The following is a 15,479-nucleotide window of genomic DNA, read 5'->3' on the forward strand; positions in this document are numbered from 1 at the left end:
GGACAATAAAGCTGGCCTTGCCAGCGATGCCTACATCCCATGAACGAATAAAAAAAAACTTTCAAAAGGGAATTCGATAAGTACTTGAAAGGAAAAGCTTTCCAGAGCTAAGGGGCGAGGGCGGGGGAATGGGACTAGCTGGATTGCTCTTGCAGGGAGCTGGCATGGATGTGACGGGCCGTATGGCCTCCTTCCGTGTTGTAACCATTCTATGATACTATGATTCTGCATCTTCAGCAAAGCTAATCCACTGTAATCAGAAATGTGTGCTTGAGTGTGAAGCATTGTTTCCGACATAGACTGTTGGATTTCATATTAAAAATTAAGCTGACAGTTTGGGCAATTTGGCTTGAATCTAAGACGGAGATCCTCTTTTTGATGCTTTCCTGTCAGGACACCTGTATTTAAATGTCAAGCCCATGGAGGAACTTCGGCTCATTTTCAAAGCTTCGTTGTTTGAACAGAGAGTTAGTCCACAATGACAAAACGTTGGAATTTTAAAAACAAAATCTCTACACTACAGGTAGGAAATAAAAAGCCGGTATCAGTAAAAGTTAAAGAATGGCATTTATATTGTGCTTTATCGATTGTCTCTCTGAATCGTCCCAAAGTGCTTCTCACAATAAGTTACTTTGAAGTGCAGTAACATCGTTATATCACTGACTTGAAATTAAGCTGTGGGATGTTAACGGATGAACGCTTAATTCAATCAGTGAACAGTCTCACGATATTTTAATGATGACATTAACCTATTAAATCATTTGTACTCTATCCCACGCTGTCATTTTTAGAACAACATTTTCATTGATTTTTCCAATTTTAGTAATTTAAAGAATTCAAAAAGTTGACATTTATTCAGATTCAATGTTCTGTTATCATAGTGAAGGCTCAGTGGTCAGATTCTTTCTAAAATTAGTTTCTATTTTGATTCCTAATCAGGTGTGATGTGTAAATGTACTCAGACACTTTACAGATTACTTACAGTTCATGTAATGTTACAGTGCTTTTCACAATCCGTTTCAACTAAGGTTTGGAACAATCCACCTCTTTACCTTTCTTTTCCTCAGCCCACCTGAGCTTGTCTTTTCATGCAAGCATTTTAAATCGAGCTGCTGAAGATTTTCAGCACTGTGTCTCAAACTGTGCATTGACCCAAACCCCTCGCTCCTATCTGTGTAACTCTCTTTTGTTTTCTTATGGCAGGTTAACAATACTTATCATCTGGTCTGGTATGACGATCCGCAGAGCATTTCAATTAAGTCTGCGATCATGAAGAAATTGAGACTTCGTGGCATAGGCATGTGGAATGGAAATATGCTGAACTACAGTGATGATCATTTCATAGTAAAGCAAACTGAAGACATGTGGAATGCTCTTTGCCCTTTGTGAGGAAAATGGCAACCTTGAACCATCTAACCTTAACATAATGTAATCATTTCATTTTGCAAATAAACTCAGCGAAAAGTGAGCTAGCTTCCAACATTAGAAATTAAAGATAACGCAGATCGAGGGAACAGATTTAAAATTTTATCTAGCTAACGATTTCCAATTCAATGAGAAACAAATGTACTAATGTGATTTGTACCACAAGATCTGGTCGCTTCAGGCATCTTAAGTTGCTAACAAAGTGCGCCAAACCTGTATTGACTATCATAATGCTTAATGATAGTGCAGGCTAAAACTTCTTGCCACTAAATACTTAATATTCAGGGAACAATTCAGCTTTCCCGTTGGGTAATTATGCAGTTCTGACATGCACATGTGTGCTGTCTGTTTTATGCACATTTTAATTCCTGAATGTTCATTTTTATGATTTTTTTGTCTTGGGTTCTCATTTTTAAGAAAGGAGAGAGAGGGAAACCAGGGAATTATAGACCAGTTAGCCTAACATCTGTTGTGGGGAAAATGCTGGAGTCTATAATTAAGGATAGGGTGACTGAACACCTCGAGAATTTTCAGTTAATCAGAGAGAGCCAGCATGGATTTGTGAAAGGTAGGTCGTGCCTGACAAACCTGATTGAATTTATTGAAGAGGTGACTAAAGTAGTGGACAGGGGAATGTCAATGGATGTTATTTATATGCGCTTACAGTAAGCATTTGATAAGGTCCCACATCAGAGACTGTTAGCGAAGATAGAAGACAATGGAATCGAGGGAAAAGTACGGACTTGGTTCAGAAGTTGGCTGAGCGAAAGGCGACAGAGAGTAGGGATAATGGTAAGGTACTCACATTGGCAGGATGTGACCAGTGGAGTCCCGCAGTGATCTGTCTTGGGGCCTCAATTATTCACAATATTTATCAACGACTTAGATGAAGGCATAGAAAGTCTCATATCTAAGTTTGCCGATGACACAAAGATTGGTGGCATTGTTAGCAGTGTAGATGAAAACATAAAATTACAAAGTGATATTGATAGATTCGGTGAATGGGCAAGACTGTGGCAAATGGAATTCAATGTAGACAAATGTGAGGTCATCCACTTTGGATCAAAAAAGTATAGAACAGGGTACTTTCTAAATGGTAAAAAGTTGAAAACAGTGGATGTCCAAAGGGACTTCGGGGTTCAGGTACATCGATCATTAAAGTGTCATGAACAGGTGCAGAAAATAATCAAGAAGGCAAATGGAATGCTGGCCTTTTTATCGAGAGGACTGGAGTACAAGGGGGCAGAAATTATGCTGCAGCTATACAAAACTCTGGTTAGACCGCACCTGGAGTACTGTGAGCAGTTCTGGGCTCCGCACCTTTGGAAGGACATATTGGCCTTGGAGCGAGTGCAGCGTAGGTTTACTAGAATGACACGCGGACTTCAAGGGTTAAGTTACGAGGCTCTAAGCTCTGGAATTCCCTCCCTAGACCTGTCTGCCTCTCCAACTCTCTCACCTCCTTTAAGGTGCTCCTTAAAACCTACCTCTTTGACCAAGCTATTCGTCACCTGTCCTAATATCTCCTTATGTGGCTCAGTGTCAAATTTTGTTTGATAATCGCTCCTGTGAGTACTTTGGGACTTTTTACTACATTAAAGGCACTATATAAATGCAAGTTGTTGTTGTTATTCATAGACAATGAATCACTTTTGTAGTGCAGTCGCTGTTGTAAAGATGGGAAACGCAGAAGCCAATTTGTGCACAGCAAGCTCCCGCAAACAGCAATGAAATAAATGACCAGATAATCTGGATCATGTTTAGTTGTTGGTTGAGGGATCGACGTTGACCAGGACACATTGAGAACTGGTTATTTATCTCACTTGCTGTTTGTTGGACCTCGGCTGTGCGCAAAATTGGTGGCTGCATTTTGCCTGCATAACAACAGTGACTCCACTTCAAAAAGTTATTCATTGGCTGCAAAGTGCCAAGGGCATGAAAGGTGCTATAGAAATGCAAGTTCTTTCTTGAAGGCATTTAGCTCTATTTTAACACAGGCACTAACCCCTTTTAAAATACGTGGGTGAATATCACAGTTGACTGATGGTCAGAAGAATTCGCTACAAATATGAAGCATTCGTACAATGTTATCAAATTTAATGTACACAAAAGAGAATTGCAGATGAGAGAGGCCACTCGGGCCATCCAGAAAACCCTCAAATCCCGACCCCATTATTGCATCCAGTTGCTACTCAAATGAATCCAAGGATTTTGTCCCAGCTACTGGATCTGGGAATCCATTGCCTCTGTTGATCACTCTTTGAACTCCCTGATACCAGTGCTAATCCCTTTTACTTTGCATCTCATTACGAAGGCTGCAGATATGCTGCAGCTACCAGTCTCTGCCCAGTGCGGTACAGAGTCGGCACCCCAAAGTTATATTGAGTTCAGCCGTAAAGGAGTCCTGTGCATGTCTGGATGGATGCTGGTGCAGAGCTCCACTTTCTGCCAGCTAATGTGTAATGATAGGGAGGGAGTGAATGGGAGCTCCTGCTTCTTCCTAACATTAAAAAAATTCCACAGAAAGTTTGAAAAGTTCTCCGGAGTTTTAAAAAGCTGTTTTGCATCAGGCTGAAATTGTAGAGCAGCCGGTACGAACTTAAGCTGGTGCAGGACGGTCCCCTGGACTGAGGGAGAGGGGACCGGTGGGGGTCTCACTTTACTTGCTTTAAGTACCGTTGGGAGTCAGATTGCTGGCCTGACATCTGAGTTATGCGACTACTACTGTGGATCTTGCTATCACAAGGAGTAGTTGAGGTGAATACCACAGATGCATTTAAGGGGAAGCTGGATAAACACATGAGGGAGAAAGGAATAGAAGGAAATGCTGTTAGGGTTAGTTGAGGAGGGGTGGGAGAAGGCACCTGTGGAGCATGAACAGGGGCATGGACCAGATGGGCCGAATGGCCTGTTTCGGTGCTGTACATTCTATGTATGTAATTCTATGTAATACCTTGTTGATATTCATCTGAAAGTGGTTCACATTTTAGCAAAATGGCATCAGATACTGAATCCATAGTTTACGGGTATATTTTGTATCGAGAATAATGAATGAAATGTTTGTGAAAAACTTCATTGACGGCAGCAGATAAGAGCTCGAATTATTGGCCGCTCAAGACCTTGAGCCACGTGAGTAAGTTCCTCTCGTCCCCCCTCCCCTTCACTCCCTTAGTGACCTCATCAACCATCAAACCAATAAAGAACAGTGCTCAACTCACACTGACACAACAGACTGTCAGGAACTTGACAATTTTTTTTGATATTTGAAAATAGACTTTATTTTATCAAATTTAAAGATACACACAGTTCAATGTAAAAAGACACAATTTCAAGCATTGCAGTTCGAACCAATACAGTGCAGATCGTACACACTATGATCCCATTATTAGAAAACACAGTTTTTTTTTTATTCGTTCATGGGATGCAGGCATCGCTGGCGATGCCGGCATTTATTGCCCATTCCTAATTGCCCTTGAGAAGGTGGTGGTGAGCCGCCTTCTTGAACCGCTGCAGTCCGTGTGGTGACGGTTCTCCCACAGTGCTGTTAAGAAGGGAGTTCCAGGATTTTGACCCAGCGACGATGAAGGAACGGCGATATATTTCCAAGTCGGGATGGTGTGTGACTTGGAGGGGAACGTGCAGGTGGTGTTGTTCCCATGTGCCTGCTGCTCTTGTCCTTCTAGGTGGTAGAGGTCGCGGGTTTGGGGGGTGCTGTCGAAGAAGCCTTGCCGAGTTGCTGCAGTGCATCCTGTGGATGGTAAACACTGCAGCCACTGTGCGCCGGTGGTGAAGGGAGTGAATGTTTAGGGTGGTGGATGGTGTGCCAATCAAGCGGGCTGTTTTATCTTGGATGGTGTCGAGCTTCTTGAGTGTTGTTGGAGCTGCACTCATCCAAGCAAGTGGAGAGTATTCCATCACACTCCTGACTTATGCCTTGTAGATGGTGGAAAGGCTTTGGGGAGTCAGGAGGTGAGTCACTCACCGCAGAATACCCAGCCTCTGACCTGCTCTCGTAGCCACAGTATTTATATGGCTGGCCCAGTTAAGTTTCTGGTCAATGGTGACCCCCAGGATGTTGATGGTGGGGGATTCGGTGATGGTAATGCCGTTGAATGTCAAGGGGAGGTGGTTAGACTCTCTCTTGTTGGAGATGGTCATTGCCTGGCACTTATCTGGCACGAATGTTACTTGCCACTTATGAGCCCAAGCCTGGATGTTGTCCAGGTCTTGCTGCATGCAGGGTCGGACTGCTTCATTATTTGAGGGGTTGCGAATGGAAGTGAAGACTGTGCAATCATCAGCGAACATCCCCATTGCTGACCTTATGATGGAGGGAAGGTCATTGATGAAGCAGCTGAAGATGGTTGGGCCTAGGAAACTGCCTTGAGGAACTCCTGCAGCAATGGCCTGGGGCTGAGATGATTGGCCTCCAACAACCACTACTATCTTCCTTTGTGCTAGGTATGACTCCAGCAAATGGAGATTTTTCCCCCTGATTCCCATTGACTTCAATTTTCCTCGGGCTCCTTGGTGCCACACTCGGTCAAATGCTGCCTCGATGTCAAGGGCAGTCACTCTCACCTCACCTCTGGAATTCAGCTCTTTTGTCCATGTTTGGACCAAGGCTGTAATGAGGTCTGGAGCTGAGTGGTCCTGGCGGAACCCAAACTGAGCATCGGTGAGCAGGTTATTGGTGAGTAAGTGCCGCTTGATGGCACTGTCGACGACACCTTCCATCACTTTGCTGATGATTGAGAGTAGGCTGATGGGGCGGGAATTGGCCGGATTGGATTTGTCCTGCTTTTTGTGGACAGGACATACCTGGGCAATTTTCCACATTGTCGGGTCGATGCCAGTTTTGTCGCTGTACTGGAACAGCTTGGCTAGAGGCGCAGCTCGTTCTGGAGCACAAGTCTTCAGCACGACAGCTGGGATGTTGTCGGGGCCCATAGCCTTTGCTGGATCCAGTGCACTCAGCCGTTTCTTGATATCACGTGGAGTGAATCGAATTGGCCGAAGACTGGCTTCTGTGATGGTGGGGATATCGGGAGGAGGCCGAGATGGATCATCCACTCGGCACTTCTGGCTGAAGATGGTTGCAAACGCTTCAGCCTTGTCTTTTGCACTCATGTGCTGGACTCGACCATCATTGAGGAAGGGGATGTTTGCAGAGCCTCCTCCTCCCGTTAGTTGTTTAATTGTCCACCACCATTCACGACTGGATGTGGCAGGACTGCAGAGCTTTGATCTGATCCGTTGGTTGTGGAATCGCTTCGCTCTGTCTGCAGCATGTCGCTTCCGCTGTTCAGCATGCATGTAGTCTTGAGTGGTTGCTTCACCAGGTTGGCACCTCATTTTTTGGTACGCCTGGTGCTGCTCCTGGCATGCTCTTCTACACTCCTCATTGAACCAGGGTTGATCCCCTGGCTTGTTGGTAATGGTAGAGTGAGGAATATGCCGGGCCATGAGGTTACAGATTGTGCTGGAATACAATTCTGCTGCCAGCAGATTTCATGAGGTCCAGAGTCAATGTTGAGGACTCCCAGGGCCACTCCCTCCTGACTGTGTGTCACTGTACCGCCACCTCTGGTGGGTCTGACCTGCTGGTGGGACAGGACATCCCCAGGGATGGTGATGGAAGAGTCTGGGACGTTGGCTGAAAGGTATGATTCTGTAAGTTTGGCTATGTCAGGCTGTTGCTTGACTGGTCTGTGGGACAGCTCTCCCAATTTTGGCACAAGTCCCCAGATGTTAGTCAGGAGGACCTTGCAGGGTCGACTGGGCTTGGTGTTTTTTTGCCGTTGTCGTGTCCGGTGCCGAGTGGTCCGTCCGGTTTTATTCTTGTCATGACTTTTCGTAGCGAGATTTTACAACTGAGTGGCTTGCTGGGCCATTTCAGAGGGCAATTAAGAATCAACCACATTGCTGTGGGTCTGGAGTCACATGTCGGCCAGACCGGGTAAGGACGGCAGGTTTCCTTCCCGAAAGGACATTAGTGAACCAGATGGGTTTTTAGGACAATCCGGTAGTTTCATGGCCATTATTACTGATACTCGTATTTTAATTCCAGATTTTTATTTAATTAATTAAATTTAATTAATTGAATTTAAATTCACCAGCTGCCGTGGCGGGATTTGAACTAATGATTCTGGATTTTAATCCAGGCCTCCGGATTACTAGTCCAGTAACATAACCACTATGCTACCGTACACATTGTGGTAACAAATTCCACATTCTTACCACTCACTGACTAAAGAAGTTTTTCCTGAATTCCCTATTGGATTTATTTGTGACTATCTTATAGTTTTGGATTACCTCCAGTTTGGCACTCGGCCACAAGCGGAAAATTACGAACATATGAAGATACGAGAGCTGGAGTAGGCCATTCAGCCCCTCGAGCCTGCTCTGCTATTTGGTAAGGTCATGATTGATCTGATTGTGACCTCAACCCCACTTACCTGTCTACCGACCATAACCTTTGACTCCCTTGTTAATCAGGAATCTATCTTCCTCAGCCTTAGAAATATTCAATGACCCTGCCTCCACCGCTCTCTGGCAAGGGAGTTCCACAGACTCACGACCCTCTGAGAGAAAAAATTCCTCCTCACCTCCGTCTTAAATGGGAGACCCATTATTTTTAAACTGGTGGCCACTAGTTCCAGTATCTCCCACAAAGGGAAACCTCCTCTCATCATCTACCCCTTCTAGTCCCCTCAGGACCTTGTATGTTTCAATAAGATAACCTCTCGTTCTTCTAAACTCCAGTGTATACAGGCCCAACTTATCCAACCTTTCCTCAAAAGATAACCCCCTCCTCTGAGGAATCAGTCGAGTGAACCTTCTCTGAACTACCTCCAAGCAATTATTTCCTTGCAGCATATGCTAAAGAGGAACAACCTCTCAGAACTTCCATCTCCACAATAGTGCAGGTGAGAGGAACTGAACAACATGAGGAAACGGAGCTCACATCCCAATACTCCATTCCAAGTGTTGGTGCTCAATACACTTCAAAGGACAACTTAAACTAAATAAACTCTTATTACATGCAACTTTAGAGTTACAGTTTAAAAAAATTTCCATTCAAGGTACCTGGTGTCAAATCAAGCATTTCTACCATGAGACCAGCAAGACTAGATCAGAATATAGTTCCTGAGAAAGAGAAACAGCCCATACTGCACCAGTGTGACATTTTTCCGTTTCCCACACCAACCATCCTGTGTTCTCAAATGAGACTGCCTATTTAGTGCTGCAGTTTAGTTCATCACAGTTTTGTGATTTGGGCCCTTTGAGTTGGACTGAGACTATCAAACATGCATCATCCAAGCTGACACTTTTGTGCAGTAATGAGAGAGTGCTGCATTGTTGGAGGGGTTGTCTTTTGGATGAGATGTTACAGTGGATCTAATAGAACGCTGGCAATATTGAAGATCAGGGAGTTCTCTTGGTGTCCTGGCCAACACTTTTCTCTCAACCAACATCAGCAGAAACGCATTAACTGTTCATTCATGCAACTTGCTGTTTGTGGGACCTTGCTCTGCACATATCAGCAGAATTGTATTCCAGCACAATCTGTAACCTCAGAGCCCGGCATATTCCACTCTCTACCATTACCAACAAGCCAGGGGATCAACCCTGGTTCATTGAGGAGTGCAGAAGAGCTTGTCAGGAGCAGCACCAGGCGTACCTAATAATGAGGTGCCAACCGGGTGAAGCTACAACACAGGACGACATGTATGCTAAACAGCAGAAGCAACATGCTATACACAGAGCTAAGTGATTCCACAACAACCAACGGATCAGATCAAAGCTCTGCAGTCTTGCCACATCCAGTCGTGAATGGTGGTGGACAATTAAACAACTAACGGGAGGAGGAGGCTCTGTAAACATCCCCATCCTCAATAATGGCAGAGACCAGCACGTGAGTGCAAAAGACAAGGCATGAAGCGTTTGCAACCATCTTCAGCCAGAAGTGCCGAGTAGATGATCCATCTCGGCCTCCTCCTGATATCCCCACCATCACAGAAGACAGTCTTCAGCTATTTCGATTCACTCAACGTGATATCAAGAAACAGCTGAGTGCATTGGATACATCAAAGTTTATGAACCCCGACAACATTCTGACTGTAGTGCTGAAGACTCGTGCTCCAGGACTAACGACGCCTCCAGCCAAACTGTTCCAGTACAGCTACAACACTGGCAACTAACCAACAATGTGGAAAATTGCTCAGGTATGTCCTGTCCATAAAAAGCAGGACAAATCCAATCCGGCCAATTACTGCCCCATCAGTCTGCTCTCAATCATTAGCAAAGTGATTGAAGGTGTCGTCGACAATGCTCTCAAACGACATTACTCACCAAAACTTGCTCACCGATGCTCAGTTTGGTTCCCGCCAGGACTACTCAGCTCCAGACCTCATCACAGCCTTGGTCCAAACATGGACAAAAGAGCTGAATTCCAGAGGTGAGGTGAGAGTGACAGCCCTTGACATCAAGGCAGCATTTGACCGAGTGTGGCACCAAGGATCCCGAGTAAATTTGAAGTCAATGGGAATCAGGGGGAAAACTATCCAGTGGCTGGAGTCATACCTTGCACAAAGGAAGGTGATAGTGGTTGTTGGAGGCCAATCATCTGAGCCCCAAGACATTGCTGCAGGAGTTCCTCAGGGCAGTGTCCATGGCCCAGCCATCTTCAGCTGCTTCATCAATGACCTACCCTCCATCATAAGGTCAGAAATGGGGATATTCACTGTTGATTGCACAGTGTTCAGTTCCATTCGCAACCCTTCAGATAATGAAGCAGTCCTGGACAACATCCAGGTTTGGGATCATAAGTGGCAAGTAATATTTGTGCCAGATAAGTGCCAGGCAATGACCATCTCCAACAAGAGAGAGTCTAACCACCTCCCCTTGGCATTCAACTGCATTACCATCGCGAAATCCACCACCATCAGCATCCTGGGGGTCAGCATTGACCAGAAACTTAACTGGACCAGCAACATAATTTCTGTGGCTTCAAGAGCAAGTCAGAGGCTGGGTATTCTGTGGCAAGTGACTCACCTCCTGACTCCCCAAAGCCTTTCCACCATCGACCAGGCACGAGTCAGGAGTCTGATGGAATACTCTCCACTTGCCTGGATGAGTGCAGCGCCAACAACACTCAAGAACTCCACACCATCCAGGACAAAATGTTGGTGTTCAGAGGGAATTAGGTGTCCTGGTACACAAAACACAGGAAGTTAACATGCAGGTACAGAAAGCAATTGGTATGTTGGCCTTTCTTGCAAGGGGGATGGAGTCCAAGAGTAAGGAAGTCTTGCTACAATTGTAAGATTCTCAAAATTCACAGATCTCCCAAAACTCAGAGAAAAACCCTAAAGAAAAGGACTTTGGAATTTACCTTTTCCCTGAGTATGGAAAACTTTGACCATTGACTAAAATCCTAAGATGGAAGGATAGGTGAGAGGTCACCAGACGAATCCACAACACACACTGTGGAATGTGGGAGAATGACTGCTTCAGACATGTCTCTGTTTTAATGCAAAACCTACAGCAGGTGGTCAACACTCACTGCCATTGAAAGAGGCTACTGCTCCAGACATGGTGGGGACACATCTTTGTTTTAAAGCAAAACCGATCAACACCTAGGACGTTGGATACAAAAGGAAGCCTTGAGTGACAAGCTCGAAAAATAGGAATTAACAATGACCAATTGGGAGAAGCAATTGCAACATGATGAGGGAGCATCAAAAAGCCATCAAAGATTCTTAAGGACTTTGTCAGAACTGTTTAAACAGGCATGAAGTGTTTTTTTCAAAGTGACGAAGGCCGTTGTAAGAGAGGGATATAGAAGTGGAAAATCGAAACCTCTCTCTCTCTCTCTGGTTCTTGCTGGCGCTTGTGTGCTGCTTGTCTTGTTCTGGCTGTCTCTGGAAGGAAGAGCAGCTTCAGCAAACAACAAGGCGAGGGGGCAACAGGAAAGCAGTTCGACAGGGAAGGTCAGTAGCTCCAGAAGCAGGCTGACACACAAGAAGAAACCAGAGCAACAGCCCCAGTGACCATCAGACACCTCGCGGCAACAAGGGCCTTACGAAACAACCAACCGAATATTGCCACTAACCATTAACTCTGGCCCTTTAGAGTCCAACTTAGCTAGTATAGTGGGATTTGGAGGGGTGAGGTATCATTCTACTATAATTTCCCTCGTGTGTACCGAAGTGTTCCCCATTTTATTAGAGTGTTAAGATTGTTGTGTTGTATTTTCTCTCTTGAATAAAGGTCAAAGTTTCTTGCACCAAAACCAGTTGTCTGCTGCACTTTGTCACAACTAAGTCCAAGGTTGAGAACGCAGGGAGTGGGAGCGATTCGAACTGCTCAGAAGTCAGAGGCGAAGCTGACACACACCACCACCCCCTACAAATTGTACAGGGGCTTATGGAGACCACACCTGGAATACTGTGTGCAGTTTTGGACTCCTTACCTAAGGAAGGATATACTTGACCCCTGGGGACGGTGCAGCGAAGGTTCACTCCATTGATTCCTGGGATGAGAGGGTTGTCCTATGATGAGAGATTGAGTACAATGGGCCTATACTCTCTGGAGTTTAGAGGAATGAGAGATGATCTCATTGAAACATATAAGATACAGAGAGGGCTTGACAAGGTAGATGCTAAGAGGCTGCTTCCCCTGGCTGAAGAGTCAAGAGCTCGAGGGCACAATATCGGGATAAGGGGTCAGCCATTAAGGACTGAGATGAGGAGCAATTTCTTCGCTCCGAGGGTTGTGAATCTTTGGAATTCTCTACCCCAGAGGACTGTGGATGCTCAGTCGTTGAGTACATTCAAGGCTGAGATGGATAGATTTTTGAATCGAGGGGAATCAAGGGATATGGGGATCGGGCCGGAAAGTGGAGTTGAGGTCGAAGATCAGCCATGATCTTATTGAATGGCGGAGCAGGATCGAGGGGCTGCATGGCCTAGTCCTGCTCCTATTTCTTATGTTCTTATGTTCAAATAGCATAGATGCATTTAATGGGAAGCTGGATAAACGCATGGGGGAAAGCGCTAGAAGGATATACTGATAGGGTTAGATGAAGAGGGGTGGGAGGAGGCATCAATCATTTGGGCCGAATGGCCTGTTTTGGTGCTGTCCATTCTATGTGTGTAATTCTATGTAAAACCTTGTTGATATGCAACTGAAAGTGGTTCACATTGTTACAAAATGGCAACAGATACTGAATCCATCGTTTATGGGGAAATTTTGTATCGAGCATAATGAATGAAATGTTTGTGAAAAACTCCAATGACGGCAGCAGAGAAGAGCTTCACTCCCTTAGTGACCTTATCAACCATCAAACCAGTAAAGAACAGTGCTCCACTCACACTGACACAACAGACTTTAAGAAACTTGATAATTTTTTTTCTATTTCAAAATACACTTTATTTCATCATATTTAAAGATACACACAGTTCAACGTAAAAAGACACAATTTCAATCAATATAGTTCGAACCAATACAATGCAGATCGTACACACTATGATCTCATTATTACAATTCAAAACACAGTACATAGCATCGAATACATTTTGTACAATACAAAGTGGGATGGCCTTACTCGGTGGCCTTTCCCCATAGAGCCTTTGCTTGGGCTGCACTTGCTTCAGTGCATCCCGCAGCATCTACTCCTGGACCTTGGAATGTGCCTGTCAGAAACACTCGGTCGTGGACAGCTTCTTCAGCTGGAAGACCAACAGATTTCGGGCCAACCAAAGGGCCTCCTTCACCGAGTTGATAGTTTTCCAGCAGCAGTTGATATCTGTCTCGGTGTGTGTCCCTGGGAACAGGCCATAGAGCACAGCGTCCTGTATTACCCAGCTGTTGGGGATGAATCGGGACAGATACCAACGCATCTCTCTCCATACCTTCTGCGCGAAGGGGCAGTCCATCAGGAGGTTGACGACGGTCTTGTCCCCGCTGCATCCTCGAGGGCAGCTCGCGGTGGCACTGAGATTTCGTGCGTGTTGGAAGGACCGCACTCGGAGGCCCCTTCTCACCACCATCCAGGCTACATCTTGGTGCATGTTGGTCAGTTCTGGTGACAAGGGGTTCTGCCAAATGGTATCGACCATCTGGTCAGGGACTACCCGATCAGATCCACCCTCTCCTTTCCCTGCAGGACTCCCAGAAAGTTCCATGACAACCACCAATAAAGAACAGTGCTCTACTCACACTGACACAACAGACTGTAAGAAGCTCACCAATTATGGTACGGAGGCAGGACACAGGGATTCAACCTTTGTGGGACTCTACTCGTAGGAACACAGGAATGTACAGGAGAGAAAAAGCCGATTTTGGACCATCTGGTCATTTCTAGAGTTTAAAAAGGAGAATACACAGATCCCTCAATTGAATTACCCACCATCTGACCTGCTCTTGTAGCCACGGCATTTATGTGTTATTTGTGACTTTGATTAGAGCAGATTCTGTGCTGTGGCAGGAGTGGAAACCTGATTGAAGGGATTAAACCATGGAGTTGCGTGAAAGGTGAGTTGAGATTTGAGAGGCAACAACACGCTCAAGGAGTTTGGAGATCAAACAGGGGTTGGAGATGGGGTGGTAGTTTGCAAGGACGGAGGGGTCGAGGGTGAGTTTTTGAGAAGGAGGAGTGATGATGTTGGTTTTGATAGGGAGCGGGGTGGGGGCAGTAACCTGAGGAGAGGGAACCATTTCCAATGTCAGCTAGCATGGGGGCCATGAAGGAAAATTGGGTGGTCAGCAGTTTAGGGGTAAATGGAGCAGGAGGTAGGTCTCGTTGACAAGATGGGCTCAGAAAGGGCTTGAGGGAAGACAAAGGAGAAACTAGAAAAAGATCCGGGGTCATATTCAGTTGCTGACAGAATACTTTCAGTAATTGTTTATTCCTATCGACATAAATGATTCACAAACAATTTGTTGCTAAGAAATAAAAACTTGTTGGCCGATTTGAAAGAACATTTCAGAATGTTGAATTTCCTGGACAGTTAGTCCATCTTGTTATGAACACTGTAGTTCAGAATTTTCACATTATTCTAAATTCACAAATGAATATCAAGTTAATGTGTACACTCTGCATTCTCCTTCAAGACAAGGTAGCCGTGTGTCTTTCTGCTTCAGTACACCTGCACAAACAATCACTCTGGGAATCTACTGAGCGACTGAGGTCCACAGAATTCTTATTGAAGATCGTAACGTCAGGCACGGTGAAATCTGTAAATAGAAAAATATGGGATTAATGACAGAACCACGATAGAAAATGGAGATATTTTTAAAAGTGATGATTTTCCCCTCTGCATTTCAATACCATTGTTATGATTGTAACCTCAAAAGTATCTGGACAGATCTGTACATTGAGTGATGTATGGAGGAAAAAACTCAGACTCACAGATTGCAGTGATGTGTCAGCAGGTGATGACTGTCTATTATGCTGTGCTTTTAAAAAAATGTTTGTTCAGAAAACTTTCCACAGTCAAAGTGGACAGTTGTTTACTTTGGCATTGACTTGAAAGAAATGCAAGGAGAGAGGCTCAAAGACATCTGCCATGGCTCTTCCTGAATGCTTTGCGTCTGTCTTCACAAAAGAGGGGGACGATGCAGACATCGTAGTTGAGGAGGAGTGTGAAATATTGGACAGGATAAGCATAGTGAGAGAGGAAATATTAAGGGGTTTAGCATCCTTGAAAGTAGATAAATCACAAGGCCAGCATGAAATGTATCCCAGGCTGTTACGTGAAGCAAGGGAGGAAATAGCGGAGACTCTGACCATCATTTTCCAATCCTGTCTGGTTCCAGGCCTGGTGCTGGAGGATTGGAGGACTGCTAACGTTGTAACATTGTTTAAAACGGGAGAAAGGGATAGACCGAGTAATTACAGGCCAGTCAGCCTAACCTCATTTAGAAAGGCACGGATTAATCGAGGACAGTCAGCATGGATTTGTTCAGGGAAGGTCGTGTCAGACCAACTTGATCGAATTTTTTGAGGAGGTAACAAGGAGGGTCTATGAGGGTAGCATGTTTGATAT

General features: G+C 45.0%; 1 protein-coding gene across 1 annotated transcript in view; it reads left to right on the forward strand.

Annotated features, from left to right (window-relative positions):
• Positions 1-15,479, forward strand: part of LOC137325615 (di-N-acetylchitobiase-like) — a 44,431-nt gene that overhangs the window by 25,285 nt on the left and 3,667 nt on the right. The window contains exon 8 of the mRNA XM_067990881.1: positions 1,204-1,385. Within this exon, the coding sequence (XP_067846982.1) occupies positions 1,204-1,385 (182 nt within the window). The remainder of the gene's footprint in view (positions 1-1,203; positions 1,386-15,479) is intronic.

This window comes from Heptranchias perlo, chromosome 9 (genome assembly GCF_035084215.1).
Source record: "Heptranchias perlo isolate sHepPer1 chromosome 9, sHepPer1.hap1, whole genome shotgun sequence".
In the NCBI taxonomy this organism is placed as follows: Eukaryota; Metazoa; Chordata; class Chondrichthyes; order Hexanchiformes; family Hexanchidae; genus Heptranchias; species Heptranchias perlo.